Source organism: Hoplias malabaricus, chromosome 15, assembly GCF_029633855.1.
Source record: "Hoplias malabaricus isolate fHopMal1 chromosome 15, fHopMal1.hap1, whole genome shotgun sequence".
NCBI classification, from domain to species: Eukaryota; Metazoa; Chordata; class Actinopteri; order Characiformes; family Erythrinidae; genus Hoplias; species Hoplias malabaricus.
The window spans coordinates 14,846,647-14,870,213 of record NC_089814.1 but is presented as its reverse complement, the minus strand read 5'-3'; the positions used below and the strand labels follow the sequence as shown (position 1 = coordinate 14,870,213).

Sequence of the window (23,567 nt, the reverse complement as noted above, 5' to 3'; positions counted from 1 at the left end):
TTCATTTATTGTCTGTGCCAGTCCTTCACAGGGAGACACACACTTACCCATTCACTCACAAATGTGGACACATTTGAGTAGTCAATTCACCTACTAATGTGTTTTTGGACCAAACACACCAAACTGCGCCACTGTGCCGCCCTCCCTGAAATATGTACTCAGCAAATTAATAGATCCAACTACAAATATCATAAAAAATGTATCTGAAAAAGAACAGTTTCCTTTAATCACATTGTCATGCATTCCACTCTACACATTTTTGGTTTATCTCCCTCCCAAAAAACACAAAAATACTACAATTTTTAACATGTGATTAATTGTGATTAACATGGAATGTTGTCGTGATTAATGTGATTACATTTTTTAATTGATTGACACCACTAACATTTATGCATTATTCCACTTTTTTAAGTTCTAAAAGTAGCTTGACAAACATGTTGTTTGATCACAACAAGAAATACTTTGGCTATATCTACAGTACGTTGTTTGGTGGGCAATTAGATTTTTCAGAAGCGTCTCTGCCTTCAGACCTGCATCAGTGACATCCACTTATCCCCCTGTGATTTCTGAGTGATTGTTGTTGACTGTGTTGGGGCAGTTCTGGCCATAATCACTCCAGTGTCTAGTGGGTTAGCCCTGCAGTTAGTGAACCGAGTTTCACAAAGTATAAAAATCACACAAACTACACTACAAAGCTAAACTTACTTTTTTTCTAGTTTCAATAGCTTGATGCACCCTCGTGCCAATCACCCAAGAGCTGCCACAGCAGCATTTACATTGCTCAAGACAGCAGTCACATTTGTGCTTGTACTCTGAGCTGAAGAGGCCTCTGGATTCATGTTTTATAAAAAGAAATGCATCAACATCTTCCAAGCCTAGTACCTCAAGTGATGCAACAGAGAATACACCAGAGCAGGCAAATCAAGTTCTAGACACAGTTAAATAAAGGAAACAGGTTTTCTGCACACAATGGCTAGCAGTATTTGTTTAACATCCATGAAATACAGTAAATATGAAACTGTAATGTGGTGTGTGTTTTGGCTAACGAGTGTGTTAGAGCCAGTGCAGGACTAAGTGTATTTATAGCTAAGTACATTTTACATTATCATGCTGATGTACAGTTTGTGTTGGGAATGGATGGATGTTTCGATATTTGTGTATGTTATATATATATATATATATATATATATATATATATATATATATATATATATATATATATATATATATATATAACATACACAAATATATATATATATATATATATATATATATATATATATATATATATATAACATACACAAATATATATATATATATATATAATCTTTTTTTTGAATTATCAGAAAGTCAGATGCAACAGTTTTCACATAACTTCAGTATGCACTGCTTTTCTATTGATGCATGTGGCTTAAATCTTAAAAGCTGTTTCTCTTATTGAGTGAGCCTAGCTCTGAACACCTTACAATACATAATTATTTTCAGAGAACCATGTTATTATTTTATGATGTGACTATATAAGTGAACTACCCATCACAGTGTCATCATGTGGTTTTATAATTGTGGTGCAGTTTTATAAATGACCTTTAGCTAAACAAAATATCCAAAGGACTATAAGCTGTTGCTGTTTTCTCCTGTGACTTGATAACATTTGTCAGCTCTTTGGAAATATGACACATGCAGCCTCTTGATGCATTTTGAAATATCATTACATACATTTAACTTGCAAAATATGTGACGTTACAAATAAATAACAGAATGGTCTTCCTTACCCATTCATTTTAGAAATACTGTGGATAATATACAGTCAGAATTTAGTGTCGACTATTCAGTTTAGATTATAATTCATAAGGCTATATATGACACTATATTTGACAATTAACATTAGCCTACATAAAGCTCTATAAACAAAAGGCTAATTTCAATGAATGTCAGTTGTCATTAAGACTGCTTTAGTCAGTTTCATCCTAGAATATTACAGTTGATGCTTTTTGGAATAAACAGTAACATCTTATAACTGTTACATATAAGTGTGTCAGTTGTCATGAACAGCTTATTTCAGTGTCAAATATTCTGATAAGAAATGACCTGCTGCATAATTTCAGCCACTGGGCCATTGACGTATTTGGCCTTCAGTACTGTTGGAACATTCAAAATAGAAAATGTAGACATTGACACAAGCATCTAATTTCTGGGCCCCTGGTTGGTCCCTCTTTTTTTGGGAGGATGCTATTCTTTATAAAACCAGTGAGTGAAAGCTCTGAACATGTCTGGTGATAGAGCCTGAAGGTGCGTGGCTCTGAAACAGTTCCCCATGAGGCAGACAGGCTGCAGGTCCCTGTCTCTCACTCTCATGTAATGTAGCGTGCCTAATTTCTTCCCTACCAAGTCTGGACTTGCACCTGTCAGAACCACAGCTCAGCCACGAGTCCCCTCATCCCCCTAGAGCTCCTTCTGCAAGCAGGCATTACCATGGAGGACACTACTGATTCAGCTTGTAATTAGAAATGGCTGTATCAACTCATTTAAGCCCCTCTTCGCCTTCCCATTAGTCCTCTTGCTTAATCCTGTATCTGTGTTGTTAACGTGTAATTGGAATAAACCCTCCTCTCTTAGCCAGCACTTGGGTCAGCATAATCTTCTGAGACTATATTAAGCACTCAGCCTTCCTTCAGTCCTCCATTCGCCTTGCTCTTTTTCTGTGGCCTTTTGGGACAATTATCACACATTTTACATGGATTGTTCTGTGACATATGGGGTTAAAGGGAGACAGCAGTCTAAACTAGAGACGCAGCAGAATATGAAAGTCACGACTGTGGTGACAGCAACCCTAACACAAATTAAGTGATTATTAAAAAATATATATTTTATTGTACATTAGTATGTATGATATTGATATGATAACAGCCTTTAACCACAGTAAAATATGTGCTGTGTGGTCTAATCATGGCTTATAGCTTTAATCAGTGAATACTACATTTATCTGAAGTATAAATACATTATATGGCCTAATGTTTGTGAACATTAGTAGGGAATGTGTCCTCTATTTGCAATAGTAACAGCCTCTGCTCTTCTGGGATGGCTTTAGACTAGATGTTTGAACATTTCTCTGAGGATTAGTTTATATTTAGCCACAGGAACATGGTCAGGTAATGATGTAAAATGATTAGTTCTGGATCACAGATATTGGGTTTAGCTCAATGCTAGGGAGCTGTATGTCTCTCTTGGCAAGGCTTGCGATAAGGAATGATGTCCTCCAATTCTAATGCTCTTATTTTGAGATTACACAAGTTTTATGCCATTAAATTGAATTCACTAATTCCCCAAGGAGGTTTTGGTCATATTTGTAAATAGCTAATATGCAAATTAAATATACATTTTTGACCAGCCTACAGATGTTTAAAGGGTGAAATAAAGCAGTTGAAAGCAGTGAAAATATTTGAACAGTGACAAAAGTTAAAACTTCAGCCACATACAATCAGCAGTTGTTTACCTTCTCAAACGTAGTTTCACCTTAAAAGGCTCTGAGCTTCTGAATGTAAACAAACCAAAGTGAACAGTGTTTCCCCACAAACTTAGATATTGCCTTTATTTGTTTCTGCGTAAAGTGCAATTTATCACCATTTGAACCACATTAACACTGTCTGCTGGCCAGAGCAGTGTAGCAGAGTGTGAACAAGTATCCACATATTTTGTGTCTATGAGATATACCAGTGAACCTTATTTATGGGGAATCACCAAATGTGCCTTTAATTAGATGAATGGAGAGAGATTTCAAGTATCTGAACTTGATTCATATTTAATCGAAATTTCTCTCTCTCTCTGTCTCTGTGTGTCTCTCTCTCTCTCTCTCTCTCTCTCTCACACACACACACACACACACACACACACACACACACACGAAGGCTAATGAGAACAGTTTGCAGAGCGCCCAGCTGAAGGGTTTCCCCCTCTTCTTGCACTCTAACCTGGGCCTGAGAGACTGCAGTGTTAACCCTAAGTCCCCCTTGCTGCTGATCACTAAAGCTCGTGAGGTGGAGCACGGTCCATTGCCAGGAGATGATTGGACAGTCTTCCAGTCTAACCACTCTACCTACGAGCCTGTGCTGCTGGCCCGAGGCCGGGCGGCTGAAGCCGGGGGTCCACCCAGTCCCCTGCATGCAGCTGTGGTCCAGGACTTGGGGCTTCACGATGGTATTCAGAGAGTGTTATTCGGGAATAATCTGAACTTCTGGCTGCACAAACTTGTGCTGGTTGATGCAGTCAGCTTCTTGACGGGCAAGCGGCTGTCTCTAGCACTGGACCGCTACATTCTAGTGGACATTGATGACATCTTTGTCGGCAAAGAGGGCACACGAATGAAGGTTTCTGATGTGAAGGTGAGTAGCAATACTCCAAAGGATGGATTTATGCATGTGTAAGTTGTGTGTTCAGTTTGTAAATGACTGCCCTAAAATGATCTCGTGTTCAAGACCTTTTTTCCAAAAACAAACATTATTTTGATATGTTGAAGTAGATTAATTTCCTCAAGTTAAACTTTATATGACTACAGTGAATAATATGCAATATAATAAATCTTGCAGTTTGATAAATTGCAATATATAAATCAGCTTTAGGCTAGCTGCATATGATAATCTAATACAAGGCTCTCCATATTTTTTTTTTATAGTAACCTTGGGTAAAAATAGATACACCTTAATATCCAACATGTTTCAAATCCCAGTCCTCCCGTTCTACATTTCCCCACTGCAGTCTCATTTAAGGAAAAAAGACCTAACGTGTAATGTTTGTGTGTTAGTGGTCTATATGGCATATGGAAGCTTGGCATGGGTTGGAGCTTTATCTTGATTTGCAATATGAGAAGTGGGAGTAGGTTTAGCTGTAGAGAGTCAGAAGGAAGGCACTGAGATGATACCAGAACCTGACCACACAAATGTTCCATGAAAATAGCACAATATGCCATTAGTTGGCAATTCTGAATGAAGGCTTATGTATTTGTTAATACAGATTGAATGGTCAGTGTATTATGTAATGCAGGCGTGCCAAAGTGCTGTAAACCAAAAAACGTATACTGTGCAACAGTCCAGGACAGTATTTTATATTCATGAATAAAGGAACAGAAAGTCTTGTTCTGTAGAGACTAACAACATAAATGTTAATATCAGTTCACTCTCATCCATTTCAATTGTGAATTCTTTACAAAGTACTTTATTTGAAAAGAACACTCCACTATCCATCTTAAATTCTGTTGCATTTATTGGTCTACTAATAGCACTTGGTGACATTATCACCACCTCCAAGTGTGGAGAATTTACAACGCTGTTTTGTCTTAAACAAAAGACAACAGAGGGCATTAGATTCCATTAGCTTTATTGGTACCAAGCTTGAGCGAATACTAAAAGTGAAAAATTGGACCCTTTGGTATTGAATCACAAGACTATTTTTTATTTATTTATTTATTCATTTATTTTACAGGCAAAAAAAAAAACATAGTTCTCGTTTTCTGGTGGGAAAAACTCAGGTAAACTGTAAGCAGTGGAAAAAATACCCTTAGAACCCATCCCTATAAAACTCCCAACCCAGAGAATTCCCAACCCAGCTTCTGCTCCAGAGCCTAACTACAACTTTTATAATGTGCCAAATGGGAATTTCCCATCAGAATTCCCTTGGACATTAACTAAATAGTCAAGTAACTTCATGGATCAGGTTTGGATACAGGCATGACAGCTGCTATCTTGTTAGTATTATAAAGTGGGAGATAATATCTTGTATATTGCATTTTTAATTTGAATCCAAAATCCCATATGGGCGAGTTGTTTGCTTAGAAGTTGTTTGCCAGAGTGGTTCTGGAGGCGGGCTAGTGCATCCTGCCCAGAACAGTCCAGTGCAACGCAAACTTGCCGGTCCGAACACGTGCATTTTTTTATGTTTTTCTAGCGAGGAGAAGAGGCGGTGTGAAAATGAAAAAGCGAAAAAATGGAACTCTTGCCATTGGCTCTGTACTGTAGTGTGAAAACCAAATGACATCATAGAGCTGTAGCCCCAAGAAACGGAGATGTCCTTGACAGCCTGCCCACACTCCTCCATTCTTTTGTGTCTTGTTTTCTCTCTCCTTTCCTATTTTCTCTCTCCTTCTCTCCTTCCTCTTTCTTTATTCTTTTTATTTTCTTTTTTCTTTCTTTCTCTTTCTCTGTTTTCGTCTCTCTATCTCTTTGTGTCACTTTCTCCTTGAGTGTTCTGGCCCTGATCCCGGTGCATACAGAAATAGAGAAAGATATACTTGTGGGGGAAAATTATGAAAATGTACAGAGGGAAATATGTATGGCGCATGAAGAGAAAATACAGTGGGGGGCATCTCTCTCTCTCTTTCTCTTTCTCTCATATATTTAAAAAGAAATTCAGAAGTAAGTCAGAAGATGGGGAAAACTCAGCCACCGTCACCATCGATCTGCTTCTGCCCTAAATGACAACCCCTTTGTCGCCTCTTCTCAGACCAGACGGCTTTTCAACCTCTTGCCTCTGCTACTCCATATCTCCTATTCCAAATCTGCTCATCTCAGTATCTCTCTCGCTCTCTCTCCCTCACAGTATCTCTGTATATCTCGCTTGCGCTCCATCTCTCTCATCTTTTTTTCTCTGTATCCCCCTCTTTCGCTTGATATTTCTTTCTCTCTCACTCTTCTTTTCTTTCTCATGCGCTCTACTTTTTCTGATGACTCTTTGTTCAAAGGCTGTCCAAAAAACTAGCTGCGGGCATGAATATTTCAAATCTGTACAGCTTTCGAATTTTTTGTTTTTGCTAGGGTTTTTCTCCCCTCTTTTTTCGCCCCCGTTCGATCCTACTCTTGGCTTTGGACCCAAGTGTTTGGTGAGAGAAAAAGGGAAAAGGGAACAAACATAATCAAAGCTTTCCTGCCTGTCTGTGGACCTCCGCAGCGTTAAATATGAATCCGCTTTTTTGATTGAGTTGCACAAGTGGGAGAGGCAGTCAGGGAAAAAGAAAACTTAAAAAAACAAACAAAAAAAAAAACTGTATACAAATTTGACGAGAAGCATATGCGAGCCTTAGTAACCTCCACACACACACTCTTCCGCCCCCAGCACATGAGGCTAGGCTACAGCTGTGTGTTAGTCATGTGCAGATGATTGTATGTGTGTATGCATGTGTTCTTGTCTTCAGGCAGTTCTGAGGATGTCTGTGTGTGTGTGTTTGTGTGGTCATTTGTAGATGTTTGTTTGTAAAACATATGTTTTATTGTTGTCTAGGCCCTACTAGATACGCAGAATGAGCTCCGTACCCACGTTCCCAACTTCACTTTTAACCTCGGCTTCTCTGGGAAGTTTTTCCATGCAGGTAAGAAAAATACATCTCACCAGTTTATGGCTTAATGCTTTAACCGAAAGATTTGTATGTTTATATGGCCAACCCAATATGATCAACTCAAAGATTCTCCTGTCCTCCCCATTTACTGCAGCAAGAGCAGCTAGTTTTCTGTGAAGGCTTTGCAGTAGATATTGGGCATATTGTGGGATAAGTGGGATATTGTAGTGGGATTTGGTTGCAGTATGCTGCATAAATATTAGAGGTCAAGTACTGATGTGGGATTATTAGCTACAACTCCAGATCATTTGCGAGGTAATGAATGGTGCTCCTTCACTTCAGAAACTGTAGCTCCACAGCTTCCCTCCCATTGGTGAGATGATATATACCTGTTGGTGATTTTATGCTCATGTGCAGCTGCTTCAGAGCATCGAGTTCAATTGACATAGACATGTGCTCTTCAGTTGAGATTATAAAAATCAAGTAGGTACAATGACCACTTTATTCACTAATTGTTCTGCTAAAGTACTGCAAATTACTCATTACACATTGTATAACTTTGGACTGGCGATACGTTTTTAAATTGCTGGACTGAGAATAGTCCACCAGTCAAACATGTCTGGCCAACAGTATCCTGTGGGCACCCTCCAGTGATGATTCAAAAAGTACAAAACGGTGGCTGATACACATCTTGTAGCTACAAATGAGCTAAAGTCTCTAGGTTTGCATTTACACTGCTGTGTCTGATCCAGTGTTACCAAACACATGAACACCGACGCCACAACTATGGCTAATTTTATCACATTTGTCAGGCTTAGGCAGCCCACAGAAACCTAACAGGGTTGTATTATCTCACAGTTAATGGCCACTCCATTTACCCAAATATAGCAAATTTAAATTAGATACTAAATTGATATTTAATAGTTTGCTCAATAACTCATCTATCAGTGCACAAACTGAAACCAGAAATCACAAGATTCTATGAGCATTACTGAATATGGTTGCCAGTGTGATGTTGTTATGACATAAGGGAATGATTAGAATATAAGCACCCCTCACCTAAGTATCTCCAATCAAAGCATGGGAACCACTTTTATGTGAGGCATTGGGTAAAACCGTGTAACACAGACACGATGAGAGCAGAAGAATAAGAGCAGATTTAAAAAATATATAAATAAATAAAATATAAAAAGGAAGTGGAAAAATAAGTGAACTGGGCAAAAGTTGGGGGGGGCAGAACATGTGGAAAAGGGACAGAATATGTTCTTTTAATAGTAGTTTCTTAGTAATTTCTGAGTAATTTCTAAGTAAGTTACTGGGAAATAAGTCTTAATATTAATTCATATCTGGAAATATACATGAGCCTAGAGTTAATCAGTCACAGAACTATGAAATTAAATCTTCATTTGGTAACCACTGGAATCTCTAACTATATAGAAGTGAAGTGACTTCTAATCTTCATCTGATGAAACAAAGTGTGTGTGTGTGTGTGTATATCCTTCAGGCACTGATGAGGAGGATCTGGGAGATGACCTACTCCTGTCCTACAGTAAAGAGTTCTGGTGGTTTCCTCACATGTGGAGCCACATGCAGCCTCACCTCTTTCATAACCACTCAGTTCTGGCCGAACAGATGCTGCTCAACCGCAAGTTTGCCGAGGTGAGACTGAAAGAGCTTGGATATTTGAGATTCATGGGAAGATATATAAGATTTTTGCATTTTCAGGGGACCATAATGTTATCTAGACTCACTTCATTCAAGATTAATTATCAGCTGAAATACGCTCCTAGGCACGCGTGTGATGACAGAGGCATGCTAATTAAGGGGTATGAGCAATCTACCTTTTGGCCAGATGAACTTCCTAGCACCAGTATATTACCAAAAGAAGCAAGGGTTAAACACCAAACATTTTTTTAATATAACTATTACACTGGTATGACAGTGCAAATAATTGTCCTTAAGTGTTAGTGCTCACTTAGCTTAATGTTAATGGCTGGAGGTCACAGAAAATTCAGAGTATTAATTTTGGAAAATTAGCCCAAAAATTTGCAAAACGTTCTTACATATTTGTGTCCGCCCCTGTCCCACCTCCCTTACAGGAACATGGAATCCCCACAAACATGGGTTACGCTGTGGCTCCTCACCACTCTGGTGTTTACCCCATCCACATGCAGCTTTACGAGGCCTGGAAAAAGGTGTGGGGTATCAAAGTGACAAGCACAGAAGAATATCCCCACCTCAAACCTGCCCGATTCCGCCGAGGCTTTATCCACAGTGGCATCAGTGTAAGCATACATGTTTTACATATACGTTTATGGTATTTAGCAGGCACTTATACACACAGTGGAACCTCTACTAACGAACGCCTATACTAACGAACTTTCCAAAATACGAACCAGGCATTTGAATATTTTTTGCCTCCACCAACGAACCATGACTCTAGAAACGAACCCGAGCCTCCGCCGAGCCAGCAGCTGGAAATTGCCACTGACCACAATAGGCGAGTCTCCCAGCGCGCTGAGAATTGAGTGAGTTTTTAAGTTTAGCAAATTGTAGTTTTAGCAATTTAGCATTAGTGTAAATAGCAGACATCAAAATTCGCGCTAAGTTAAGCCGTATCTACGCTTCGTCTCCCCACGTTCACCCGCCAACTCTCCGTTATTCCACCCACCCCCCACCTCCCGTCATACAGCCAGTGCCTGTGTTACTCCTCCAGCCAGTTTGTCACGTCTTCAAGGTAGTGATATGTAACCACTTAAAACTTTATTTATTTCCTTTTCATTACTGTTACCACTGTATTTCTTTTTTTATTTTTAGTAAAGCTACATGTATTTTTTTTACTAATTTGAGAGTTTTGTAAACATATATCAGTGCAAAAAGGGTGACTTTCTGGGTGGGGCCTGGAACGCATCAATTGCTTTTCCATTATTTTAAATGGGGAAAATTGACTCGAGAAACGAACTTTTCCAATTACAAACCGGGTCACAGGACAGATCAAATTCATAGGTAGAGGTTCCAGTGTGTGTGTGTGTGTATATATATATATATATATATATATACACACACATACACACATACATATATGCTCACATTACACATGTAGACAAATAGTTTTGAGTCTTGCACAAGGAATTATACACACAAGGATTATGTATGGATTATGTACAAGCAATACACACCAAAAACGGCCACCAGTGTAGACTACCAGGTAGGGCCTATTTCCCCAAAAACTGCATTTAGCTTTTAGTGTCAATATACATCTTACTCTGCATTATCTTACTGTGCAATCTCAGAAAAGATATAAACTCGAAACTTAGTCAGTCTGGCGAGGTAAGGGGATGCAGTTCTGCACTAGAGAATGTTGAATAAAATAACAAACAGCAACATTTTTAGGCCTTATGCTAAAGTGTTACTTGTCTGTTTAAGAAGGGTACACAGAATTTTTTTTTTTAAATAGCCTCAATCCTAAATAATTATGCTGATCTAGCTGCTCGCTTTGAAGATCTTACAGGTCAAAGTGTTACTTATGCTCCCCGTCTTTCTTTTAAAGTGGCTGCATATTGAACTCTTATCTGGCTTGGACAGAGCTATATACAAACCCCTGGCTATTCTATTGACTGTTTGATGTTGGAATCCCAGGAGGAGGTTGTGGGCAAATAGTTTATGAGAAAACTGCTTTTTCATTTTTGGTTTGTTTTACCTTACCTTACCTTACCTTACCTTATTTATTTATTTATTTATTTATTTAAATTTTATTTTATTTTATTTTATTTTATTTTATTTTATTTTATATTACCCCCCCTCCCCCTTTTTTTTGCTCCAGGGCTCAACAAGCCATATACAGACTGTAACAGAAGCCTTGTTTGAGTCATGACAAAGCTATGTGAATGCTTGTGTGTGTATTATGTATATTATATATATAATATGTGTGTGTGTGTGTGTGTGCATGCGCTCGCTTGCAGGCCTGGGCAGTTAAGCAGCATCTAGGGATTAAAGAAGGATGACTGAACTAAATTGATATCTCTAAGCTCAGGCCTACAAAGGGAGAGAGTAAGGTAGAGAAGGAGAGACATAACAGTGACCTGAACCTTTTGCAAACAAAGTGTACTTTTCTCCCTGGAACATTTTCCTAAAGGTTATCCTAACTAATCTGCAATTCAAAATGCCAAGCTGCTCGCTGTCTATTATAACACCGAACAATTAGCATAGCAGCCGAGAACTGACGCTTTTCCTTTGCTGACCCTCTTATTATTACCACGTTGGGATAGAAATGGTATTGATGTCTTTCCATGGAGAGATGTGTGTTATTGGAAAGTGCTGAAGACGGCGTGTGGAGTCTATGCTGTATGTAGCCATTCTGCTTGTGTTTTTTTTTTTTTTTTCCCCCACCTTCAATTATTTAGTTACCTATTTATTCAGTCTGGCAGTTGAGTGTGATGCTGCCACAGTGATGTTAATTCCGACCTTAACATGACGGCGAGAAATATTCACAGGGAACTGGGCCGGCATGTCTCAGAGGTGCAATTTTTTTTCTCCCCTCCTCCCTCTCTTCCTGTTACATATCTCTCTCTCTTTTTCTCTTTCTCTCTCTCTCTCTCTCTCTCACTCTCTCTTATTTATTTTTTATTTTTTTGTCATATTCAGCATTCTTCTGCTCTCAATTGCACAACAGTTATGTTTTTAAATGGGACACAAAAAGCAAGGAGCTGGAAAGGGGGGAAACACAGGCAACGCCACCTGATTTAAACAGTGTAATCAACCTCCATGCACTGACTCAGAGTTGAGTCTGATTCTGCTCTGTACGTTATCGCTGATGGAGCATATTCAGATCCCTTTATTGTGCTTAAGCAACATATTTGGAGGCTGAGGTCACTTAGTTTCCACTCCGTTTCTAGCCCAGCCCAAAGAGGCGCTTAAACGCTATTGCATATTGTGGCTAACCGAGTACGTTTTTTCCACCCTAATTTGTCACGGTGAATATAGGACACAGAAGCTCCTTTTGTCCAGCATTACAGCTGTGTTTTGGTTGAACTTACACAATTCAGAGCTCTTGAAGTGGGATATGTTAGCTCATGTTTTGTGGATTTTTCCAATCTGCTTTTAATGTGGTTTGTAAATCCTGCTCCTCAGGTGTTGCCAAGACAGACCTGTGGCCTCTTCACCCATACCATATTCTACAATGAGTATCCTGGAAGCCCAAAAGAGCTCGACAAACTCATCAACGGTGGAGAGCTGTTCCTCACTGTGCTTCTTAATCCTGTAAGTCTCAAATTAATAAAGTCCAGAATGATATAAACCGAAATTAAATTTAGACAACACTCCTCTCATCTTAAAAATTGTCAGTCAGCCATAGGTTAAATAAATGTCCAGGTGTTAAAGCAGTAGTGCTGACATTGCCAAATAGATTTCCTGAAAACATCTTAGTACTAGAGTGAACATCACACTCTTTCTTCCAAAAATAGGCACAATTGGGGTAAAATTATACCATGACTTTTAATCTATGACTGGGCAATGTCTTTCAGTAGTATTTTAATGGGAGTTCGCTTTGCAACATCATATTTAACTTTAACCTTTTTCTTCTGACATTAGATAAGCATTTTCATGACCCACCTCTCCAACTATGGCAATGACCGCTTGGGTCTGTACACCTTCAAGAACCTGGTGAAATTTGTGCAGACGTGGACCAACCTAAAGCTGCAGACACTGCCCCCGGTGCAGCTGGCACAGAAATACTTCCAGATCTTTCCTGAAGAGAGGGACCCCATCTGGCAGGTGAGAAGCAGGATGGTGGTCCTGATGGAGCTGGAAGTGTGTTTTAGGAGTCTTAAGGAAAGAAACAGCACTACTTGAATGGGTAGTGTTCACTGGAGGCTTGGCTTTCCTGATGACAGTCTCCATGACAGAACACATTCTGTGACGTACAGAGTGAAAATGGCTTTCCATGTCATTCGCCAGCAGACCCAAGAATGCTATTTCTGAAAATTGTATCTTCTGTACCGCCTCACGCTGCCAGCAGAATTATTAAAACCATAGTCGTATCTCTTTCTGCCTTTGCTCACTCTCTCTAACAAACAAAACTCCTCTCACTCCTCCCCTATTTCAGTTCATCCCATTCCTTTATTTCTCCTTGTCCATCTGTCTCTCTCTCCCTAACTCCCTTGTTTCTTTTCACCCTGGGAAAAAGACAGAGACAGTGACTTAGAGCCTAAAATCCCTCTTTGATCCCACTTGTTTCCTGTCAAGGTTGAGGTCCCATCTTTTCAGTCTGTTCTCCAGTGTTCCGGAGATCGCTCTGGCTTCGAATAATCTCCTTTCCTCTGCACTTGCTTTCCCAAGAAGTCCACAGTACACTTTTTTTTTGGTGTCAACTCTGAAACTTTTCAGACTTTTTCTGTGTGCTTGCACATTTGTTGTACTTGAAGCAGTATGTTCTTATAAATCAAATAATTTAAATTCCAAAATCTGAATTGGTGATCATCAGCATGTTAAAGTATGATTATAACCACGTCCTAATACACTTGGGGCTGTATTACAGGTGCATACTTAGTCAGAAATATTATGTAATCTGTTTAGTCACCCTGACGTCTTTGGTCAGGACTGATTTTAGAACAGATGCGGTAACAAAATAAAAAGTTTATTATCCTAACTACAGAAAAGAAAAATTTAATACATTTACATTGTCCTTGTTTTTCTTTTTTTATGTCTAAGCTTTCATTTCTGTTTGTAAATAGAAAGTCTTATTTAGACCGGCTGTAATATTATCTTTTGTGATTGGCTATAACACAAGTTATACACAACTTGCTTTTCACTAGCCTTTAACTAGCAATACATTTATTCATATTGCAAAGCATTTCCATGAAAACCTGCCAAGCAGAGTTTGGAAGACAGTTTAAAAAATAGTAATAATAAAAAAATGAGGAGACTGAGTTGAACACGTGGCTCTCCATTAGTAAGAACCACACGCTAAGCAGCCCTACGAATGCAGGCTCATATGGCCTTGGGAAATGGAAATTGAAACTGGAGAGAGGTGACAACTCTGTTAAAGACTTATCTTGTTTTGTTAGATTTTAACTTAGTTTCCTAAGGGTGTTTTTTGCCATTGTTATTATTATTAAACAGCATTTTGTAGCTCATCTACCTTGCCATCCATAACCTGTCTGGATGCTAACTAATCCTAAACTAAATAGCAGAGGATAAGAGCCGATTATCACTTTTTTTTTTTTTTTTTTTTTTTTTTTGATGTGGGCTGGCCTGCATAATTTGAAAACTAATAAGTATTTCTGAGGTATGTTCTATGTGAAAATATTGTCAACACATTAGTCTCAACCAAAAGTCGAGTGATTTTCTTGCATTAACAAACAGTGTAAATATTTGTGATCTGGTTGTTTTTACCAATAACATTAGAAGTGAGTACTGAAGTGCCACTCTAATTTCAGCAAATCTAGCTGATCTTTAATCTCCCCATTACATCAGGCAGCTGCTGAAGTTGAAGAAAGCTTATGGAAGGCCATCGTGTTGATCTGACCATGTGGCATTAGCAGTAGACCACATTACTGTTCATTAATATGCACACCTCAGTCCAGATGTGCTTGCTTCTGCTGCAAAGTGTGCAGGTCAAGCCTGCGGATCATTCGAGATTACGACTCCTGTCTGTCCGTGATGAATGAGATCCTTGAAGCAGCTGCGTCTGAGCTCCTAACTTCCCAGGCCATGGAAAGCTGTTACTGGCTGGATTCTGTGTTGTGTTTTTTTTTATATTAATACAGTGAGGTTGTAATCCATGAGATGTTGTTCCAACCTGTTAGAATTTAAAGTTGTGTTTATTCAGGCTGACTTAGGAAAATGCTCATCAGCACGGCTGGAAATGGGAGGTGTTTGATTTGTTTATTTTGATTTCCACACATTACCGCCACCATGCTTTCCTGCCCGGTAATAGAGCACTCAGCCAAAAGGAGGAGAAAAGGGGCGGTTGTTACACTGTTAACAGCAATAACACCCGGTTAACAGCAAGCCAACTCTGTGGTTTATTGAACTTTAATGATAGGCCTCTGAACTGCCAGATATGTGCTCGGGAAAAAGATTTAAACTGCCAGCTTTTTTATTAAAAAAGTGCCTGTGTCTGCATGAGTAATGCTCTGTATTGGTTCCTCGGTTTGTTGTGGTTTTCGTAGAGATTTTGTCTCGAGGCTGCAGCCTCAGCGGTGCCTGTGCGGCCTTGTGAAATGCCTGTCTCTCCATCTCTCCAACAGGACCCCTGTGAGGATAAAAGACACAAAGATATTTGGTCAAAAGAGAAAACCTGCGACCGCTTCCCTAAGCTACTCATCATAGGCCCTCAGAAGACCGGTGAGTCTGGCCCTCCACCCATTCAGCACGCACTTCATGCAGGCATACACTAGCGCCCTCTAGCTGACACTGGCCCCCACTTGTTCTTAGCCACAGCTGGAACAATGCTCCTACTGTTGTAATTCCTCATAGCCAAGACCTGCACTGTATCCCAGCAGATTCCAGCAGCTCTGCACCTGCAAATCAGCTGATAAAACCTCGGATTGGTCCAGAGCAGCTTGGAAGCTTCCATTGGAAGCACGATCGGAAGGCCTGCACACGTGGCAGTGACTTAGTCATTTACGGCATGTCAGCCAACAGTTTTTATTTCATTTACTGGATCAGTGCAGACGCAGGCAGGCAGTCAGTCTCAAGGCCTTTTTACTGCAACTTTTGCTGCTCCCCAGTAAATGGGAATTCCAGGTTTACTGCGTCGACTAATTAAACTTCTAAAAGATGTCTTAAGGGAGCAATAGCCCACTCTCAGAGCGAGTAGTAAAATGGCTGTGTTAATCTTTTCAATAAAAGCTGGATTAGGGGGATGGGCCTGGAAATGAGTTAGGAGGAGATTTTTTTCTTTTTCTTCACCCCCCCTCCCCAACACATTGCAATTACCAAGTTCACGCGGAGGCCTGTTACTTTTACTTTAGTATCATTGTGTAATCCTGCGATAATTATTTACAAAATCATATACTGACTACTACAAAATTGAAATGTATTGTGCTTGTACATTGACCTTTTGGCCTACACATTTCCATTGGGTTGTTGATATTTTAAATCTGTCCTGCAGGCCATGAACTCTTATTATCTGACTTTGTTCCAGGTACGACAGCACTCTATCTGTTCTTGGGTATGCATCCTGACCTGACCAGTAATTATCCCAGCAAGGAGACATTTGAGGAGATCCAGTTCTTCAACGGTCGTAATTACCACAAGGGCATTGACTGGTGTGTGTCTAGTTCTCTCTCTCTCTCTCTCTCTCTCTCTCTCTCTCTCTCTCTCATATTGCCGCACAGTCTCTCCTCCCCCTCATTTTCAGCATTCTTGCTTGTGCTCCTCAAGGCAGCATGCCCGAGTTACGTTCAATAGTGCTTGTAAACCGCTCCAAATTACATAGATAGTGAAAATCTGGCACGCTTTGGAGTCCGCCACATTAAACACAGTGAAAGCTAATGTTCCTTTGAAAAGAAGCAATTCGTGCCATTTCAAAACACACGGCCCCTTCTGTCAGATGAAAGTTTAGCGAACAAAAAGCAGGTGTGTAAGATCACAGATGAGTGCTACCTTTCTGCTTATCGCTTTCTGTCAGAGTGGTAACAGGGGCATAGTGAGTAGCTTAAATGGAAATGTTTGTTATACAAGACATAGTGTTGTTTACAGTGCTAAAAAGCCCCCCCATGATGAGGTGCAAAGCAGTGGCAGGTCCTCCACAGGTGTTCAAGCACCTATTCAGACAAGCTGCCAGTCTGCTTAATGACCTCTAGCCATCACAAGGCCGTGCAATAGATGCTCAGCACTCTTAACAGACCTCTTGCAGAGGTGCCATAATTGTTTTGCAGAAGGTGAAAAGGAGGGGGAAATACCTGTGTAATGTTTAGCTGGTTATTTTAACAGGCGAAGGAATCCTTCTCAGGTATAGTGTTCATAGTGGAACAGGCTGCTTGTTACCTGATGATTTTATTCCATAATAATAAATGATGATGTGTTCTGTCAGGTATATGGAGTACTTCCCTCTGCCCTCCAACACTAGCTCTGATTTCTACTTTGAGAAAAGTGCAAACTACTTTGACTCTGAGGTCGCAGCCCGACGAGCAGCAGCCCTTCTTCCTAAAGCTAAAATCATCACCATCCTTATCAACCCAGCTGACAGAGCCTACTCCTGGTACCAGGTCAGTCTCTTAAAGATATATCATGTACAGTCCAAAAGGCAGAGATCACTCTTCTTTTTCCATTTGTTCTTCCTTTTTTTGTTTTGTTTTGTTTTTGTTTTTTTAGGAGAAAATGCTTTCTTTTTTTCACAGAAATTCAAAATATTTTTTTTCAAACCTACAAGGTCCAATCAGTCCTAGAAGAAGTATTTGCCCCTTTTCTATTCTCAGTAACAGCTTCTTGACACATTCTTTCAGACTCATAGCATTGTCTTCTGTCAGTGGGAGAATGAATAGGAGCACCTGTGGATGTTTAGATTTTCTCTCACAGATATCAGATACGTTATCTGATGTGAATGTTTTGGTGATCTGCCACGTTGTGCACAGTTGTCAGTAATTCCAATCCCCCCCACCCCCTTTGAAAACATGGTGAATTGCAAAACAGATGTAGAAGGAAAAAAATCTCATGAGATTTGCTGGCCTTTCATAGCTGCTGCCATCTATAGGCACAAAGGTGGTATTTCATCCACATTGATTGGACTATAAAAATGGATTGGAATACACAAGAATAACTAAATAGACATGGATGCGAGAGTACATTTTTGACACAGAAAAAAAAGTTTTTTTTTCTACACTTTATTTGTTGCCTTCCAGCACCAGAGGGCTCATGACGACCCTGTAGCCCAGAAATACACTTTCCATGACGTCATAACCGCTGGCCGCGATGCCCCCATCAAACTGAAGGTGCTTCAGAGTCGCTGTCTTGTGCCCGGGCTTTATGCAACCCACTTACAGCGATGGCTCAACCACTATCATCCCAGCCAGGTGAGTCAGTAAATTGCACGCATAACTATTTTGAAAGTTAAATTTTATATATATGTTTGAAGTTTTGAAGAATTTTAGGGCAAGTTAACTCTCTAAGAACACTTTTAGAAAAATTATTAATCTCTCCCAAATATGTCTCCAAGTGTGATTGTCCTAAAATATTAACCATAGTATATTTATAAAAAAATAAATAAATAAACATAGAAATGCAGTGGTCTTATCAGTGGCTCTATCACCTGGAAATAATAGGTTTGAATCCCTGGGGGATGCACACACCACCTCCCTCCACTTTGGGAACAATTTATTTCTGTGGCATTGGATCATACCTCAGATCTCAGTGTGATTGGGGAAAATTCCCTACAAGAGCGAAGTTAGAGACAACTAATAATTAGGGAGAAAATTGTGCAAAATCTGGGATAAACATACATTTCCATAGCAAATTCTACTATATTTTTCACAGAATTCTCTGATAAAATCATGTTTGATGAATTGTCCCCCTCTGTATTGTCTGATTTTTATTTTTTGATCATTTTACATCTGGTCTTCCAGATTCTGTTGTTAGCTATATGTAATATAAGCCAGAAAATTCTCTTACATTCTTAGGGAGTGTATCATCAATAATGCTATACATTACATATTCACAATTAATATCCACATTAAAACCAATATCTTTCTTTTTAGTCCAAATTCCTGCTGCCCCTCCACATTCAATAAACAGAGGTTCGATTGTTTCCTCAGACTGACAGTCATAAACAGGAGATTGTTGTAGTCACATTGCAGCTCCATTTAACCACACATCTCACTGCTAGTCTACCCCTCTCTTTGTTCAGATCCTGGTTCTGGATGGTCAGATGCTTCGGACGGAGCCTGCTTCAGTCATGGACAAAATCCAGAAGTTTCTTGGCCTCACAAACGTACTGAACTACCACAAGATTCTTGCGTGAGTCTCTCGGCTGGTCTGTCTGACAGCTTCTCCCCAAACAAACTCATCAAGTTTCTTTCATTTTCCCATTCCTCTTTGATGGTTCACAATTAAAACTGACTTTAGCGCAGTAATTACTGGGTTATTTATTATTAAGCACCTGGGGTGTTAGGTGTTTGGTTTTTTAAAAGGACTTTGATGTGTTTTGCTGTAGCCGAGTCCTCATGGATTCTCATTCTCTTGGTTGACATGATCAGGAGAGTTCTTGTTAATTCTCTTTCATTTCTTTAACTAACATACCCACTTTTTATATTCTCTCTCTATCTCTCTTTGTCTCTTTCTCTCTCTCCAAACTGCTTTGCGTTTCTCTCATTCTTTCATGCCTGACCACATAATCACTACACCAAGCTCATAAGCAGCAACATCTGTTAGCCACATCCCCCAGTGGACAATGGGCACGGTTCTGTCCCATGCCTGTCTCTCCAAACAGACCTAGCTGCACACCATCTGTTTGCCGTACTCTGCTCTTTATTAGGCTGGTGTGGAAGCTTCTTCATCTAATTTCTGCTGACCTGCCTCCATTTTGTTTCTCCCTCCTCTGCCCCTTTCCCCTGTACTGCAGGTTCGATCCTAAGAAGGGCTTCTGGTGCCAGCTGCTGGATGGGGGAAAAACGAAATGCCTGGGGAAAAGCAAGGGGAGGAGATACCCCGATATGGATGTGGATGTGAGGAGCCGTTTTTTTTTGTTGTTGTTGTTTGGTGAACTGTAAGACAGTGTCCATTAGGCTACAGGATGCCCACGTAAAGTCTTCAGGACAGCTGACATATGGCGCTTTTCCACTGCATGTAACCTACACAACTTGGCTTGGCTCTTTTGCTTTTCCACTGGCCAAATCTTTTTCAGTCCCTGCTCGTGTCGGGTTCTAACCATGCAGAGTAGGTACTAAATGGTGAGGTGTAAACCCTGCAGAGCGCTCATTGGCCACAGCCATATCAATGACCAGGAAATGCAGAGCTCATTCAAATCCAGCGCACACCCACTGCTAGTAAAATCTCAAAAACAAAAACAGCATGTGAATACACAATGTGAAAACAGCACCTAAATTTACCACTGTTTTTGTTGTGGTTTTCAAAGCTTGTGATTCCAGTTAGAGATGGGGTTTTGCAGTGTCACCAGCTCCGTTTCGCGAGGGAGCTGTGCTAGTGGAAAATAGATAAGCTTAAAGCATGCTGAACCGAGCCGAGTAGAGCCAGACTCATGCAGTGGAAAAGCACCAACACACACATATAAAAGATATTAAACACTCATTTATCCATGTCAGGGGACAGTATACAGTCTGTCATTGATATACACTGAAAAAAGATATATTTCATCAAGCTATGAGTAATGTTAATGTACCCTTAAATGCAAAGCTCTGTTGTGTGTACTCCTGTATCCATTTGAAATTACTTTTCCAGGAAAAAGTGGAAAAAAAAATTTAAAGCGTAATTAAATAAAAAGCCTACTGTGAAGAGAGTGGATGGCATCAAATACTATTTATTAAACGATACCAAAAACTCCAGAATAAGAAACGGCCGTATCATCAGGATATTACTCGTTTTAATCTCAGTGATGGCTCAGTCATCTGAGGCCAGGAGGCCTCCCCTACTCACACAGCACAGTGGTAGTCAAGCTTTGTGGAGATCCTGGGCATTCCACACTCCTCTGGCACGTTGGGTTGTCCAGTGTTTAAGAATAAGTTGTACTGCAAGAAATGGTGATTGACGTGCTAAAATTAAGAACATGCTTGTCCTCACCTCAGTGTTGGTGGCATTGTGTGTGATTCAGTACGTTTTTTTGAGAGTATTCTATAATCTAGGAAGTCAGCCTAGTGTCAGAAGAAGATAGGTGTTCTTCCAGTTAAACAAGCAGTCTTTGAGTGACTTGGAAAAAGCTTTTATAAGTGTTAATGTACTTTTATATTGAGTGCCATTGAAACATGTAGGTGTTAAAAAGCCTTAAAAACACTAAAACAGAATGTTACTATTTTGGTCATTGTTTTATTTTAACTTTTCTGAAATAGCGCTTTTTGAATTGAGAATGTGTTTTATCAGATTTGACCTAAGATGGACTTTTTCTGTTGCACACTTTATTCACATGGTCACAGTCAGGCGATTTTAGCGAGCTGACAGGAGAGTGTCTGTCACCTCCTTCAGAGGGAGCTTTAGCAGAGTGCCAGGTGGGACTACTGTCCTGCTTGTCCTTTACAGAGTGTGACACACAGCAGCACTGTACTGTGCTCAGGTCCTTGACATTACCTTAAGGCTTCTTGGCAGACACATCAAAGTTAATGAGGGGTGGAAGGACAGGCTGATGTGTCCTGGCTGTGCAGCAGCACTGAGAGTGGCAGCACTCCTCCAAGCCAAATCTGCACACTGTTTCCTCAGTCCTAACACACAGACACACACACACACACAGGCAGCTGGCTTCTCCTGGCAATAGCTTAATACCTTCCTCTGAAATGAAGCCATCAAGAACATGTGCTGTAATCATCTGAAACATTATAGTGCTTTGATCAGTCCTGATAGGTAAATAATGGCGGTATATCTAATGTGAAATTTTAACAATTCTGAAACCTGTAAACAATTCTATACCTGTGTCATTGTATTTTAGATTTTCTAAACTGTATTTTAAACATCATAAACCTGAATCCTCTCTAGGATTGTTGTAGAGTAGTGGATAACACAGCAGACGAGGGTTTGATGCCTAGGTAATGTTTTTCTGAGTAAGAATGAGTGCCAAATGCCATAAATGTCAATGAAATCTATGATATAGATGCAGTTTTTGCCAAAAACATTTATATTTACATAAATTACATATATATAAAAAGCAAACATAGACTTTTCCACATGGGAAAGCACCTTTAGGGTACACAGTTTGATCCTAAGGCTATTTCGGTCCTTTGAGTTTGTACCTTTCAGTGAACAAAAATGTACCTGGCAGCATCTTGTTTTCTGCCTGCGTGCCTTGCTTTAAACAACCTTAACCTGACTTAATTTCTGTTCCCCTGACAGTCTCGCAGCTTCCTGAGAGAACACTACCGCGAGCACAACATCGAGCTGTCCAAGCTGCTGTATAAGATGGGTCAGCCACTGCCCAGCTGGCTACGAGAGGAACTGCTTCACAGCAGGTAGCCAGAGAAGGGCGCAGGGCGCAACAACAAAGGACACAGTCTCACTCCTCCCTGCGCTCTAGAGGGAATGCTACCTCTCAACCCCTGGCCCCATCCCAGCACACAATCTCAGCTAATGTCCTTGGAGAACCCAGGACAGCCCAGAAAGTCTAGCATCCGGGATCCATGTTCTAAGAGGAAAAGAAACAAAAAGAAAGAGAGGGGTGCCTTAAGGGCATTAGGAACCCTTGCGCTTCATTTTTCAGGCGAGACAGGGTGTCCTGGAATGTTTGTTGTCAGTACGCACACACAATGGGAGCTTCTACAGACTTCTTCTTTTGGGGTTTTTTTGTTGTTTTGTTTTGTTTTTTTATATAAACTCTTTCTGATTGAATGTGTGTGCGTAAGAGTTCAGCTCTACGTCATGAGTTCACAGACACCTTCACACGCACCATTTCAAAGAAGACGAGGACAGGTGAGAGATTTTTTAAAAATAAATAAAGATTAAATAATGGTGCCAGTCCAGACAGCACAGAGGCCAATAATGGATGAACAAGTGCCAGGGTGGAACCTTCAACTCAGACTTTGATTTTCTGTTCTTTTAAACATCAATTACTTGTACATGTCATGCCATGTTGCAAAGGCAGTTCCAATCCCTGTACGTTTTTTTTTTTTTTTTTTTTTAATTAAATTGAGCCCACTCATTTCACCTGCCCACTTGGATGAAATGTTATACAGACAGTTCATGATATTTATGGCTATTAGTTGCAAATGGTGGTACTTTATAAGAATATATGAATAAGCTACATCCAGAATAAATGTGAGTGTAAATATGGACATGTAGAGAACCTGGCTTTCCTGATCTGTGCAGTAATTGCCTTAATGCAATCTTTATTAATCCTCTTACTTTAAAATTGTCAACAATATCCATAAGTGTTTTGATATGCCTTGAGGGAGGTGATTCTTTATAAAATCCAAAGATGATCTACATCTTCATTGCTGATCCCAGTGGAGAATTAGGCAGTGTTTTACAGTGAGTGTGTTACAGATGATAATTTAACTCCCTTTTCATATTATAATTTAATCATTTTTCATCGTTTAAAGAATGTTTCATACATGGTTTGACCCCATTTTCACTGCCAAAAATGATTGTC

General features: G+C 39.9%; 1 protein-coding gene across 1 annotated transcript in view; it reads left to right on the top strand.

Annotated features, from left to right (window-relative positions):
• ndst1b (N-deacetylase/N-sulfotransferase (heparan glucosaminyl) 1b) overlaps positions 1 to 23,125 on the top strand; it is a 92,848-nt gene extending 69,723 nt beyond the window's left edge. Inside the window, exons 5-17 of the mRNA XM_066645771.1 lie at positions 3,906 to 4,379; positions 7,267 to 7,354; positions 8,826 to 8,980; positions 9,421 to 9,606; positions 12,452 to 12,580; positions 12,911 to 13,093; positions 15,571 to 15,667; positions 16,470 to 16,593; positions 17,361 to 17,535; positions 18,169 to 18,339; positions 19,170 to 19,279; positions 19,884 to 19,986; positions 22,316 to 23,125. Of these exons, the coding sequence (XP_066501868.1) occupies positions 3,906 to 4,379; positions 7,267 to 7,354; positions 8,826 to 8,980; positions 9,421 to 9,606; positions 12,452 to 12,580; positions 12,911 to 13,093; positions 15,571 to 15,667; positions 16,470 to 16,593; positions 17,361 to 17,535; positions 18,169 to 18,339; positions 19,170 to 19,279; positions 19,884 to 19,986; positions 22,316 to 22,435 (2,115 nt within the window). The 3' untranslated portion in view covers positions 22,436 to 23,125. The remainder of the gene's footprint in view (positions 1 to 3,905; positions 4,380 to 7,266; positions 7,355 to 8,825; positions 8,981 to 9,420; positions 9,607 to 12,451; positions 12,581 to 12,910; positions 13,094 to 15,570; positions 15,668 to 16,469; positions 16,594 to 17,360; positions 17,536 to 18,168; positions 18,340 to 19,169; positions 19,280 to 19,883; positions 19,987 to 22,315) is intronic.
• The last annotated feature ends 442 nt before the right edge of the window (positions 23,126 to 23,567 follow it).